The sequence below is a fragment of the Rhinopithecus bieti genome, unplaced genomic scaffold (genome assembly GCF_001698545.2).
Source record: "Rhinopithecus bieti isolate Rb0 unplaced genomic scaffold, ASM169854v2 scaffold_33444, whole genome shotgun sequence".
NCBI classification, from domain to species: Eukaryota; Metazoa; Chordata; class Mammalia; order Primates; family Cercopithecidae; genus Rhinopithecus; species Rhinopithecus bieti.
Genome location: NW_016814544.1, coordinates 364,862 through 379,518, shown reverse-complemented (window position 1 = coordinate 379,518; position 14,657 = coordinate 364,862). Strand labels below are relative to the sequence as shown.

Here is a 14,657-nt window from a genome sequence, read left to right as displayed (position 1 = left end):
AGGATGGTCTCGATCTCCTGACCTCGTGATCCGCCCGTCTCGGCCTCCCAAAGTGCTGGGATTACAGGCTTGAGCCACCGCGCCCGGCCTGTATTTTTAATAGAGATGGGATTTCACCATATTAGCCAGGATGGTCTCGATCTCCTGACCTCGTGATCCACCCGTCTCGGCCTCCCAAAGTGCTGGGATTACAGGTGTGAGCCCCTGTGCCTGGCCTCTTTTACTTATAGTCACTCAGTGTATGGTTATTTAGTGTAGAATGTGAATTAAGATGTTAGAAAATTGTTTAAGACTATACATACAATTATAGATTTATTATAGCCAAAGAATACAAATTAAGCCAACAAACAAAGAGAAACATAAGACCAGGTCTGAGACGGGTGCAAACATAAAGTTTCCATCATACTTTCGCCATATTAATGTATGGCGATTGATGCATGGAGTTGTCATGCATATTGGGTTCGGGTCAACCCAGGAAGTTCACCTGAGCCTGTGATGCTCAGGGTTTTATTATCAGGGCTCGATTGTATACTGCGCATGTAACTGATGTTTACTTCCCAGCCTTTCTGGACGATCAGCATAAAACCTTTTGTCTCCCGTTCTCTGGAAATCAAAACTGATATGGCATGTCCTGAAGCCCCCATCATAAACCACATTGTTGGACTTTCCAGTGACCAAAGCCTCTTGGCAAACAAAGAGGCTCGAATTTGTTCATTAATTCATTTGTTGAATTCTTTGTTCATTAATTCAACAACTACTTAGTGAGCACTTTATGTATTCCTGACAATTAATAGATAATGAGGAAATGTAAATTATTGTGCCTTTACAGAGATTCAGTTTGTTTCTCATATCTACATCTGTGGCAGGATGATTCATATTCTGATTAGGGTGTCAGCTAAAAAACAATTTACTCTAGTAAGAACATGTTGTGGTAGGTTATAAAAATGGTCCCCAAGTTTCTCCTTTGTTACATTCATAACATTGTGATGCAGTGTTGCAGATCTTTCCATCGGGCAGTAGAGCCTGTTACTCCAACGCCTTGAATCCAGGTCCGGGTTAGGCTTGCAACTTGCTTTGACCAATATGCTATCAGCAAATATGTCAGGGCGCTCACCACAGGATACTTCTGACACTCAGTGTTAGTAATTTACCCTCACTCTACATGTATTAATACTTTTTCCTTGTTGACTGTAGAGCTTCTTTTACTTCCTAATTTCACAGGCAGTGGATAAGGAAGTTTAACATGAGAGTCATAATGCTGCAAAATATGGATGCTGGCTTTTCTTGCTCTTGAAACACGGTAGATTCAGGCTGTAAGTCCATGTAAGAGAGCGCTCCAAAGACAACGGTGACAGTTGTCAGGTGGAAGACACCTGTGGAAAAAGACCCATAGCAGAGGGCAAGCTCAGGATGATGGGAGATATGTGTGTCCTTGAAGATGACGATCGGCATAGTGACATTCAAGTAAACTCCAACATAGATTAGCAACTATTTTTACTACATCTTCCCACTCCATCTACCTTTCAGCTCCCCATGCATCCCACTAAGAACCAACTCCACCATTCAATAAAACCCTGCATTCATCCTTCAAGCCTGTGTGTGACTCAATTTTTCTGGGATGCTGGACAGGAGCTTGGGATACGGAAAGCGGTCACCCTGGCCCTTTGCCCTGGCAAAACGACAGAGGGTCCATTGAGCTGGTTAACATTTAAGCTGTCTGCGAATGGCAAGGCTAAAAGAGCATTGTAATACTGGGGCCACAGGCACCCACCCCTAGACACTACCATGTTGCCAGAGCCCAAAGCACTTGTCCCAGCTCCAGGACCTGACCATCTGTGTGCTTCCCCTTCCATCAGGGGTTTGAGCAGCAATGGTGACAGAAAAGGTGAGCCACACCCCTGTCGCTTGGGGGATTAGAGAACTCTTCTGTTTCAATAGCACTCAACAGTTAGTTTTTTTAACCCTTGCCCCACTTGTTCCCTTAAGCCCTAGTATTTCCCAGTGTCTGTTTTTCCCATGTTTGTGTCTGTGTGTCCTCAATATTTAGCTTGCACTTATACATGAGAACATGTGGTATTTGCTTTTCTGTTCGGTGTTAATTCGCTTAGGATAATGGCCTCTAGCTTTAGCCATGTGGCTGCAAAGCACCTGAGTTTTGCATTTTTATGGCTGTGTGGTATTCCATGATGTATATGTACTGTATTTTCTTTATCCAATTCACCACTGATGGGCACTTAGGCTGATTCTATGTTGTTGCTGTTGTGAATGTTGCTGTGATGAACACACAAGCACATGTGTCTTTTTTGTAGAAAAATTTATTTTCTTTTAGATGTTATCCAGTAATGGGATTACTAAGTCAAATGATAGTTTGTTTTAGTTCTTTCAGAAATCTCCAAACTGCTTTCCACGGTGGCTGAACTAATTTACATTCCCAGCAGTGTATAAGCATTCCCCTTTCTCCATGTTCTGGCCAGCATCTATTGCTTTTTTACTTGCTAATAGTAGACATTCTGACTGATACGAGATGGTTATCTCATTGTGATGTTGATTTGCATTTTTCTGATGATTAGTCTTGTTGAGCATTTTTTCATATGTTGTCTTCTTGCATGTCCTCTTTTGAGAAGTATCTGCTCTTATTCTTTGCCCACTTTTTAATGGGATTACTTGTTTTTTGCTTGCTGAGTGGTTTAAGTTCTTTATACATTATGGAAGTTAGACTTATTGGATGCATAGCTTTCTGAGAATTTTCTCCCTTTCTGTAGGTTGCTTGTATACTCTGTTGATAGTCTCTTTTGCTGTGCAGAAGGTCTTTAATTTAATTAGGTTCCAGTTGTCAAATTTTTTGTTGCTATAGCTTTTGAACACTTAGTCATAAATTATTTCCCAAGACTGATGTTCAGAATGATGTTTCCCAAGTTTTCTTCTAGGATTCTTATATTTGAGGTCTCACATTTATCTCTTTAATATATCTTGAGTTAATTTTTGTATATGGTAAAAGGTAGGTGTCCAGTTTTATTTTTTTGGTATATTGCTAGCCTATTATCCCAGCACCATTTATTGAATAAGTCCTTTCTCCATTGCTTACTTTTGCTGACTTTGGTAAAGATCAGATAACCGTGTGTGTCTGTGTATGTGTGTGTGGCTTTCTTTCTAGGTTCTCTATTCTGGTCTATGTTACTGTTTTTGTACTAGTGTCATGCTGTTTTGGCTACTGTAGCCCTATAGTATGTCTTGAAATCAGATAATATGGTGCCTCCAGCTTAGTTCTTTTTGCTAAGGATTGCTATGGCTATTTGGGTTCTTTTCCAGTTTCATATGAATTTTAGAATAGTTTTCTAATTCTGTGAAAATGGCATTGTGATTTGATAGGAATAGCACTGAATCTGTGGTTTGCTTGGGGTAGTATGGCCATTTTTAATGATATTGATTATGTTAATCCATGAGTATGGACTGTTTTTCCATTTGTTTATGTCCTCTCTGATTTCTTTGAGTAGTGTTTTATAATTCTCTCCTTGTAGAGATATTTTGTTTACTTGGTTAGATGTATTCTAGATATTTTTTTTTTGGTAGCTATTATTAATTGAATTGTATTCTTGATTTGGTTCTCAGTTTAACATTACTGATGTTTAGAAGTGCTACTGATTTTTGTACATTGATTTAGTAACCTAAAAATTTAGTGAATTCGTTTATCAGCTCCAGGAGCCTTTTGACAGTCTTTAGAGTTATCTAGATATAGAATCATATAGGCCACAAAGAGAGATAGTTTGACTTCTTCTTTTCCTATTTGAGTGCCTTTTGTTTCTTTCTCTTGACTGATTGCTCTGCTTAGGACTTCTGGAACTATGTTGAACTATGGTGAGAGTGGGCACCCTTGTCTTGTTCCAGTTTTCAAGGGGGAATGCCTTCAGATTTTGCCCATTCATTATGACATTGGCTGTGAATTTGTCATAGATTGCACTTACTTTGAGGTATGTTGCTTTGATGCTTAGTTTGTAGAGAATTTTTATAATGAAGGGATGTTGCATTTTATTGAAGGCTTTTTCTGCATCTATTGAGATCATATAGTTTTTGTTTTAAATGCTGTTTATGTGGTGAATGACATTTCATGATTTGCATGTATTGAACCAACCTTGCATCCAAAGAATGAAGCCTACTTGATCATGGTGAATTAACTTTTGAGGTGCTGTTGAATTTGGTTCACTGATGGTTTTGAATCTATGTTAATCAGGATTATTGGCCTGTAGATTTCTTTTTTCGTTGTGTCTTTGCCAGGGTTTGGTTTCAGAGACCTGATGCTGGTTTCATAGAATGAATTGCAAAGGAGTCCCTCCTGCTCAATTTTTTGAAATAATTTCAGTAGAATTGGCACCAGCTCTTCTTTTTACATCTGGTAGAATTTGACTGCAGATACTTTTGGTCTGCGCTTTGTTTTTGGTTGGTAGATTTTAGTACTGTTTTCACTTCAGAACTTGATACTAGTCTGTTCAGGGTTTCAATTTCTTCCTTATTAAATCGGGAGTTTGTGGGTTCCCGGGATTTTATCCATTTCTTCTATATTTTCTAGTCTATTTGCATAAAAGTGTTCATAATATTCTCTGAGAATCTTTTCTATTTCTGTGGGATTGGTTGTAATGTCACCTGTGTCCTTTCTGGTTGTGCTTATTTGGATTTTTCCTTTTTTTTTTTTTTACCTTAGTGAATCTAGCTAGCAACCTACCAATTTTATTTATCCTTTCAATAAAACAAATTTTGGTTTCATTAATTTTTTATATAAACTTTTGGGTCTCAATTTTGTCCAGTTCTGTTCTGATTTTAGTTATTTCTTGTCGTCTGCTAGCTTTGTGGTTGATTTGCTCATGTTTTTCTAATTCCTCTGTATGTGATGTTAGATTATTAATTTGACATCTTTCTACATGTTTCCTATTGTAGAAACATTAAATTTTGGTAGAACAGCTATGCGGGATGATTTGTTGTGCTGAATGTTAACAACTGGGGCTAATTTAAAAGAACTTTTTCCCCATCAATTTTAAAGCTTCTTTTACTTCCTTATTTCTGAAGCTGTAGATTAAAGGATTCAACATGGGAATAACAGTGCCATAAAATATAGAGGCCACTTTCATATTCTCCTGGGAATTATTAGACTGAGGCTGTAAGTACATGTAAGAGAGTGTCCCATAGAAAATGGTGACTGTAGTCAGGTGGGAGGCACATGTGGAGAAAGATTTTTTCCTCCCTGCACTAGAAGACATTTTCAGGATGGTGGCCATGATGTAGATGTAGGAAAAGATCATGACCAACCCGGTGAACATCAAGTTAAATCCCACAAAGACAACAAGTAGCATGAGGTTGATGTCAATACTGGAGCATGAAAGGGCAAGAATTGGGGGCCCGTCACAGAAAAAGTGATTGATGTTATTGGACTTGCAGAAGGACACAGAAAATGTAAACCCTGTATGTACAGAGGCATTTATTGAGCCCATGATGTACGAACCAGCTACCAAATGGATGCAGACTCTTCGGGACATGATTACCGTATAGTGAAGGGGCTTACAGATTGCAACATAACGGTCCACTGCCATCACAGCCAGGAGATAACAGTCACTGGTTGCAAATGTTGCATAAACCAAAAATTGTATCACACAGCCCTGAAATGATATAAAATTCTTTTCTTCTGTGAAGCTTTGGAGCAGCTTGGGAGTGATAGCAGAAGTGTAACAGATATCAACACAAGCCAAATGTTGTAGAAAAAAGTACATGGGTGTTTGAAATCTGGAATCTGTGTTGATGAGTAAGATTATTCCAGTATTACCCATTATGGAGGTCACATAGATGAGAAGGAATACAATGAAGAGGATATGCCAAAACTCTTGTTGGGCACCAAATCCCAGAAGACAGAATTCAGTCACTTCAGTGCTGTTTCCTCGTGCCATGGCTACCAAAAGTCTAGAAAGGACCAAAAGAAGGACCCAGAAAAGAAGGGAAATCTTTGAGACTTCTTGCAGTGAAATGACTCTATATTTCATGTCACCTTTTTCTATTTGGATTTTCATGACAAATACTCACAACAGTGTTATTTACATCTCAAATATAAAAATTTACTTACAATCATCAAGTAAAGAGTGATTTACTTGATGAAAGAGGAAATGAATTTGTCTTCAAAATGAAAAAGTTTGTCTCAGAAGAAGACTGACTTCTAATGTGTGTAGTTCTTAGAAATATTGAACAATTTTTCATTATATTAAACAGGCATCCATACCTAAAGTAATATTAAAACATAATTTTGTACCCCTTTAGAAACCTGTAATTATTCACAGCCACCTACTCTTTTAATTTTGGATAAAGCTCTTGAAATTAGTCGAATAAATTACAGTTAAATTTCCCTCAATATGTTCACGTTTTACATATGTTTGAAGTCTTCAAAGTATCTTTGTATTAGTATCCTTAGAATGCAGCTCCCATCCAGGTGATATTCTTTTTTTTTTTTTTTTTGAGACGGAGTCTTGCTCTGTCGCCCAGGCTGGAGTGCAGTGGCCGGATCTCAGCTCACTGCAAGCTCCGCCTCCCGGGTTTACGCCATTCTCCTGCCTCAGCCTCCCGAGTAGCGGGGACTACAGGCGCCCGCCACTGCGCCCGGCTAGTTTTTTGTATTTTTTAGTAGAGACGGGGTTTCACCGTGTTAGCCAGGATGGTCTCGATCTCCTGACCTCGTGATCCGCCCGTCTCGGCCTCCCAAAGTGCTGGGATTACAGGCTTGAGCCACCGCGCCCGGCCCTAGGTGATATTCTTTACAAGCAAAATAAACCTGTTGTATAATGGATATCTGAGAGCCTTACATTTTCTATTGCTTTTTTTTTTTTTCTGTTCTGTAGTGGAGGAACAAGAAAGCAGAAACAATTCCTTTCAATTTAACATTTAGTGAATATTGAAGTATATTAAGTTAGTATAAGTTTCTTCCTAGGGTAAATTTACTGTAAAATGAAAGAAATGCAGTACTTTCAAAAAGTGTTTCTTTCATTTGGATAAACACTTACTAGAGGAAGCTTGAATAGGCCAGAGGTCTACTTAAATTAGAATTTTGATAGAATAATGACATTTATCATATCAACTTGACTTTAATTATCTGGATTTAAATAAAATAATATGAAAATATGAGGATACTTTTCAAGAGCTAAGGAAACTAGTGTAACCCCGCTCCAATCACGCACAGAATCTGTACATTTCTATGTTTTTATTGAGCTAATTGTTGGCCGGTTCAATATGAAGTATTTTGTTTCATCTATGTTGAAGGTGTTTTCTAATCAAATAGATGCTACAAAGAAAATGGCCAACGATCTAAGCTTTTTGAAAACATTAATGTTTGGTGGCACATGTGAAGGTTTGTTACATAGGTAAACTCATGCCACGGGGGGTTTACCCTAGCATTTTACACATGCTTAACATATGGGTAGTGCTGGGTTTCTCAGTCTTCATTAATAGTTAACCTTGTGCAGTGGAAAGGAAATAGGTAACCCTGGTTTTGAATTTTTGCCTCACCAGTTAATAGAAAAAAGCATATAATTCCCTTTGGCCCTAGTTACTTCCCCTGTACAATGGGGATCACAGAACTCATCTAGAAGTTAATTATGTTCATTCACTTGTTTATAGTATCAATAACATGCATATTATATATAATATTATGTAACTTGCATTGAAAACAAATTAACAAAAATCTTCTAATAGCAAAATCAGGAAATAGAATTGTATACATTTCAGTAGATTTATATTATTTATTAATACCTAGTCTAAGGCAGAGAGATAAATATGTACTCTTATGGAGTCAAAAGAGAAAAGCATGTTGTAGAAAATATGTAGATTTGGACCATTTGAAAACTAAACTCTCCGTCACTCTTAATGTCTCTTGCTTTCATTCTCTTTATTTATTTGTGGATAAATGCCAGAAAATGTGCACACCAAATTCAAGTATAGCTATTCATGGGTGTGGCATTAGGTAAAAAAGAACATTATTTTCTAAACTTACAAACTTCTGAACTTTCACTTTTATAATGGGAATTCATGAACTTTATTGTTTTAAAAATGAAGAAAACTATGTTTTATGTGGTCATTGATGCCCCCTAAAGTTGCCTGCCATTTCATTATTTTAACTATTTTTTGTTTTTTGTTTCTCTCTTCTTTTTCCTGAATTTCTGTGGACCACTTGAACTTTTCTTATAATCCCAGTTTGGTGCAGTTATAGTGTTTTTTTTTTTGTATAGTGTTTTATTAGATATCTTTGTATAGCCCTTTTTAGTGGCTGCTCTAGGTGTTGCATTATATGGGCATGGCTTGTTTTATTGTGTTTCACGGATATTGCATTTTTAAAAAATAAAATTAAAGGTTTGTGGCAATCCTGCATTAAGCAAGTCTATTAGCAGCATTTTCCAGCAGCACGTATTCATTTAATATCCTTGTGTCAGCATTTTTAGCAAGAAGTATTTTTGTATAAAGGCATATACTTTTTTAGACATAATGTTATTGCACATTTAATAGACTGCAGTGCAGTATAAACATAACTTTTGTATGCACTGGGAAACCAAAATATTTGTGTGAGTTACTTTATTGTGAGAGTCACTTAATTGAGGTGGTCTGGAACGAAACCCACAATGTCTCTGAGATATGTTTGTATAATCATAACTTGTGTTCATTTTACCAGTTTTAGTGAAGTGTGGAAAACTTACTTCCTTTTTCATTTCTTTACTGTCTCCCACTTATAATTGTCTTAACCATTTCCTCCACATACACTGAGAACTGCCTTAGGCAGTGTTATAATTTTTGCTTCAACCCTCAATCACCACTTTAAAAACTCGAGATAGAAGAAAAGACTGTCGTATTTTGCTCTTTCTACTTTCTTTTCTTTCTTTTTATTTTTTGAGAAAGAGTCACACTGTCGCCCAGGCTGGATGCAGTGGTGTGATCTCGGCTCACTGCAACCTCTGCCTTCCAGGTTCAAGTGATTCTCCTCCCTCAGCCTCCCGAGTAGCTGGTATTACAGGTGCCCACCACCACGCCCAGCTACTTTTTCTATTTTTAGTAGAGACGGCGTTTCACTGTGTAAGCCAGGCTGATCTCGAACTCCTGACCTCAAGTGATCCGCCGGCCTCAGCCTCCCAAAGTGCAGAGATTACAGGCATGAGCCACTGTGCCCGGCCTCTTTCCACTTTCTTAACCTTCTGATGTTTCATGTTTCTTTCATTTAATAACAACTAAAAGAAAGGATACGGAAGAGTAGATGGAAAAATGACAGAATCATCTTCTGTGTGCAAGAAACTCACTTCAGATATAATGATACATGTAGGTTTGAAATAAAAGGAAGAAAACATATATCATGGAAACATTAATCAAAAGAATGAAAGTATGGCTATGTAAATATTAGATAAAGTATATTTTACAGCAAAGAATATTACCAAGGACAAAGAAGAACATTACATGATAACAAAAGTGCTAATCAAGAAGAAATAGCAATCCTAAATGTGTAGGCACCAAACAAGTAAACTACAACATATATGGAGGAAAAACTGAAAAAAATTGAATTGAGGTAAAGGCCAATCTGTAATTGGGGATTTTAATATTCCTTTCTCAACAATTTGTAGGACTATATGGAAAATCAGCAAGGATGTAGAAGAACTTGACACCTTCAGCCAACAGGATATCAGTGATAGTTATAGAATAGTTCATCTCGCATAACTGGAATACGTATTTTTTCCAGCACTTGTAGAATATATATCAAGATAGATTATACATAATCCATATATTTTAGAAGAATAGAATTCACACAGTGTGTGTTCCTGACCACAATGAGATTGAACAAGATATAAACAACAGACATGTAACAGGAAACTCTCCAGACAGTTGGAAACAAAACAATGCATTTATAAACAATCCTTGGGTCAAAGAGCTAGTCACAAGGGAAATACAAAATGTTGAACTGGATGAAAATACAATACTTAAAATTTATGGGGTGCAGTTAAAGCAGTGTTTAGTGGGCATCCCATAGCACTAAATGCTTACACTAAAAAAGAGAAAAAGACTCAAATCATTAATATAATCCTCTACTTGAAAAATATTGAAAAAAAAGAACAAAATAAATTTAAAATATGTAGAATAATAAATCTAAGAACAGAACTCAATGAATTGGAAAAAGAAAAACAATTTAAAATACTATGAAACAAGAAGTGGGTTTTGAAGAAAATCAGTAAAACTGATAAACCTCTAGAAGGTCTGGCAAAGATAAAAGAAGGAAGATACAAATTATTAAGTCAGGAAAAATGGAGGTGTCACTACAGACTCTGCAGACAGAAAAAAATGATAATAAGAGAATACTACAAACATCTCTACACATATTAATTTGACAAATGAAGCTGTTAGTTGAGAAGCATAAACTAACCCATATGAAACTGATTATTTGAATAGCCATACAGCCACGAAGAGAATTGAATTTATAATTTAAAAACTTTCTTTTAAAATAGCACCGGAAAACTCAATGTATAAAAAAGAATTAACTTAATTCTATACAATTTCTTTCAGAAAACAGATGTGAAAGGAACATTTTCCAACTTATTCTGTGAATCCCGTATTACCCTCCTAACAAAAGCAGACTAAATAGCACACAAAAAAGAAAACCATAGTTCTGTATCTTTAATGAATATAGACGCAAAAATCTTTTAAAAATGTAGCAAATAGAATTCAGCTATGCGTATGAAATTATACACAATGGCCAAGTTGGTTATATTCAGGTCCAAAAGAGAAAAATCACAGGATCATATACACTGATGAACAAAAAGAATTTGACAAAATTCAGCATCTACTTAATATCTTAAAAATCTCTGAAAACAAGGAAGAGAGGGCAATTTCCGCAACTGATGAAGAACATCTACATAAAAACCTATAACTAACATCCTACTTGATAGTTACAGACTAAATGCTTGCTCCTAAAATTGGGAACAGGTGATGATACTCATTTTCTTCAGTGCCATTCAACAGAGTTTGGGAAGTTCTAGTCAAAGGAAAGGATATATAGGCATAAAAGTGATACAGATCAGAAAAGAAGAAATAAAACTGCCATTTGTAGATGACATGATGGTTTATGTAGAAGATTCCAAGAATCTACCAACAACTTCTGGAAGTAATAAGTGAGTTCAGAAAAGTTGCAGAATACACGACAGTTATAAAAAATCCATACTATTTTCATAACAATGAACTTGTGAAAACTGGAATAAACACAACACCATTGATAATAGTTCAAAAATGAAATACTTAGGTAGAAATATAACATAACTATTGTAGGACTTGATGAAAATTACAATATGCTGATAAAAGAAATAAAAGAAGATCTACATAAATAGATACATTGTGTTTAGGAGATACAAGACTCTATATAGTGGTGTCAGTTCCCCCCAAGTTGATGTACAGGTTTAACACAAATGCAATCAATATCTCAGCATAGTATTTTTAGCATGTGAACAAGAATATTCTAAATTTATAGGGAAGAGAAAAGAAGCTAGAATAGCTAATACGATTCCAAAAACAAAGAAGAAAATGAGATGAATCACTTTACCTAACACCGATATTTTTTCTATATCTACAATAATTAACACTGTGGAATTGGTGGAAAGATAGATACAAAGATGGAGCAAAATAGTGAATCCACAAATAGATCCACACACATGCAGTCACTTGATTTTTGAGCAGGTTCAATTCAATGGAGGAAGGCATTTTAGAAAATAGTGCTGAGACAACTGGATATTCATAGACAAAAACATGAACCCAAACCTAAAACTCATACCTTATGTAAGAATTAACTCAACATGAATCTTAGCTTTAAATGTAAAACATAAAACCATAAAACCTTTAGAGAGTAATCTAAGACAAAATATTTAGGGCAAAATTGTTAGGAGAGGTGTTGTGAAGAATTCTTAGATATGACATCAAAAGCACAATCCCCTCCTCAAAAATTCAACAACTGGATCTCATTAAAATGGAAACTTTTGCTCTGTTAAACACCCAGTGAAGAGAATGAAAAAGCACGCTACACTGGAAGAAAGTATTTTCAAACAACGTATGTGATAAAGGACATGTATTTAGAGAATATAAAGAACTCCCAAACAACGTCAACAGCAACAACAAAAACAACAACAACAACAACATCAAATTAGAAAATGCCTGAATGACATGAACAGACATTTTACCAAAAAGGGCTATATGGATGGTAAATAAGCACATGAAAAGGTGTCCAACATCATTAGCCATTAGGGAAATGCAAAGTAAGAACAAAATGTGATATCACTACACTACATGTGAGATGTCACTACAGAATGGCTAAAATAAAAAAAAAGTGACAATAGCAAATGCTGGGAAAGACTCAGAGTAACTGGATCTCTCATACATTGCTGGTGAAAATGGTGGTCACTCTGGAAAATAGTTTGGTAGTTTTGTAAAAAGCTGCTAGACATACACTTACCATACAACCCAGTCCTTGGACTTGTGGGCAATTATATTTGCATAAAACTTATATTCACACGAAAACCTGTACAAAATTTTTTATAACATTTTCATTTGTAGTAGCCAAAATCTGCAAACAATCAAATGCCCTACAGTAAATGAGTGATTTAACAATTTTATTACATCCATACTATGGAATATTTGCAAAAATAAAGAGAAATAAACTATTGATACATGCAGCAGCTCGGATGACTATCAAGGGCATTATTCTGAGTGTAAAAAAGCCAACATCAAAAGGACATATACTATATGATTCCATTTATAAAGCATTATGAAAATGATAAAATTATAGAAATAGAGAACAGATTGGTGATTGCTAAACGTTGGGGTGGTAAGAGGAGGGGCATGGTGTGACCAGAAGGGGTACAAAGGAGACATATAGAATCTGAGATCTGTGATCATCAAGTCTGTATCTCCACTGCAGTGGTAGCTCTATAAATCTACACACGTATGAAATGACATATAGTTGTATACACAACTGTCCCAGTATCAAGATCCTGTTTTGATGTCATATTGTAATTATGTAAGATTGAACCCTTGAGGAAAAAGTATATGAAGGATATTTGATCCCTTTCCCTATTACCTTTGGAACTTCCTGTGAATCTATACATATTTCACAATAAAAAGTTAAAAAATGAAGAAGAAAAAGTAAAGTCTATTGTGCAGTGATGTGAGGTTTCAGTGAGCAGATTTATGTAAATTTATGTAAATTTCTCAGCACAGGGCTGGGCATAGAAGGTATGCCCAGCAAATGACTTTAATAACAATGCAAATAATACATTAAAGGCATATTATATTGATAGGTTAATTGAGCAATCAGTTTATTCATTCAATCGTTTGTTCATTCATGTTATTTTCCAGGTGATAGTCAGACTCAATCAAACCCATCCCTTTATTTTCAGTAATTCACCAGGGATGAAGTCATTCCTCCTGGTTTAGAGGTGAAACATTCTGGGGCTTTGGCTAATCTTTTGCTCTAAAATTTTCACCATGCACTGGCATGGTACATGGCAGGTTTTGAAAAAAATGCTATTTGCTTTGTTTTACTTACTTTGAGGTTGCCTACATGTTCTCTTTCTGCAACTGGCACTGATTGCTGATCAAGGTCTCTCTTTTCAGTTCCTCCTCATCAGCAAGTATATAGCTGGGGTATAAGAGATCAATACCACTCCCTGGAGAACCTGAAGTTCCAGGGGCTCAGATGTAATTGGGAAAAACAATGTTTGCTAGTTATTTTCTGCTGAAGCAAAGTTAAGCTCTCTAGGGGGAACAAAATTCTTGTTTTCATGCCATCAGGGACTTTTTGCCCTGCTATTGATAATTTGCTATTAACCTTCTTCCCTCCCTCTCTTTTATTCTTCCTCCATTTCTCCCCTCTTTATTTCCTTTCTTCCTGCTTTTATTTCTTCTTACCCCACCTTCTCTTTTTTTGGGTGGGTGATGAATAACAAACCAAGTGGTAAATTCAGAAGTATAAAAGTGTATATAGTAAAAACCATGTCCACCTCCATCCCTAGATTTCTAATCTTCAGTTTCCTTCCCGGGAGATCACCATTGTTACAAGCTCCTGTTATTCTTCCAGATGTACAAGCCTTGCAGTGCATTTGAAAACAGACTATATTCATATTCTTTGTTCACTCCCACAACAAAAGACGATGTATTATTCACATTGCTCAGCTTTCATTTCACTTAATGTTTTTGGGTGATTTGTCTCCGTCAGTATGAAAAGAGAAGCCTCACTCTTTTTAATGTTTGTATTATATTTTATTGAACAGTTGCATTTATTAATCTGTTTAATCATACTGTTCCCCCACTGTTTGACAATTAAATTGTTTCCAATCTTTTACTAATATAAACAATGTTACTGTAAATATTATTGTGAATATACTGTAGGCATAAAAGGTGTTTTGGAGAGGAAACTGAGTAAAGGGTATGATAATGATAACTTTTGATACTTATTGCCCAGCTGCCCAGCTACCCTCAAGAAGCTCTACCAGTTTATACCACTTCTATCAAACCTAGTGACTATTTCTCCAAATTCTAACACATTATTACAAAACTTATATAAAATTTGTCATTTTTTTTTCTTGCAAATTTGACATTTTTACCTTTTATTTTATTTC

The 14,657-nt window shown here is 35.9% G+C and overlaps 2 protein-coding genes across 4 annotated transcripts in view; one reads left to right on the top strand and one right to left on the bottom strand.

Annotated features, from left to right (window-relative positions):
- Nucleotides 1-14,657, top strand: part of LOC108514874 (olfactory receptor 4C11) — a 416,510-nt gene that overhangs the window by 49,688 nt on the left and 352,165 nt on the right. The gene's annotated exons all lie outside the window — the stretch shown is intronic.
- LOC108514876 (olfactory receptor 5AK2) lies at nt 4,983-5,966 on the bottom strand. The gene has a single exon (XM_017851402.1). It carries the CDS (start codon nt 5,928-5,930, stop codon nt 5,001-5,003), a length of 930 nt encoding a protein of 309 aa, XP_017706891.1. The 5' UTR covers nt 5,931-5,966; the 3' UTR covers nt 4,983-5,000.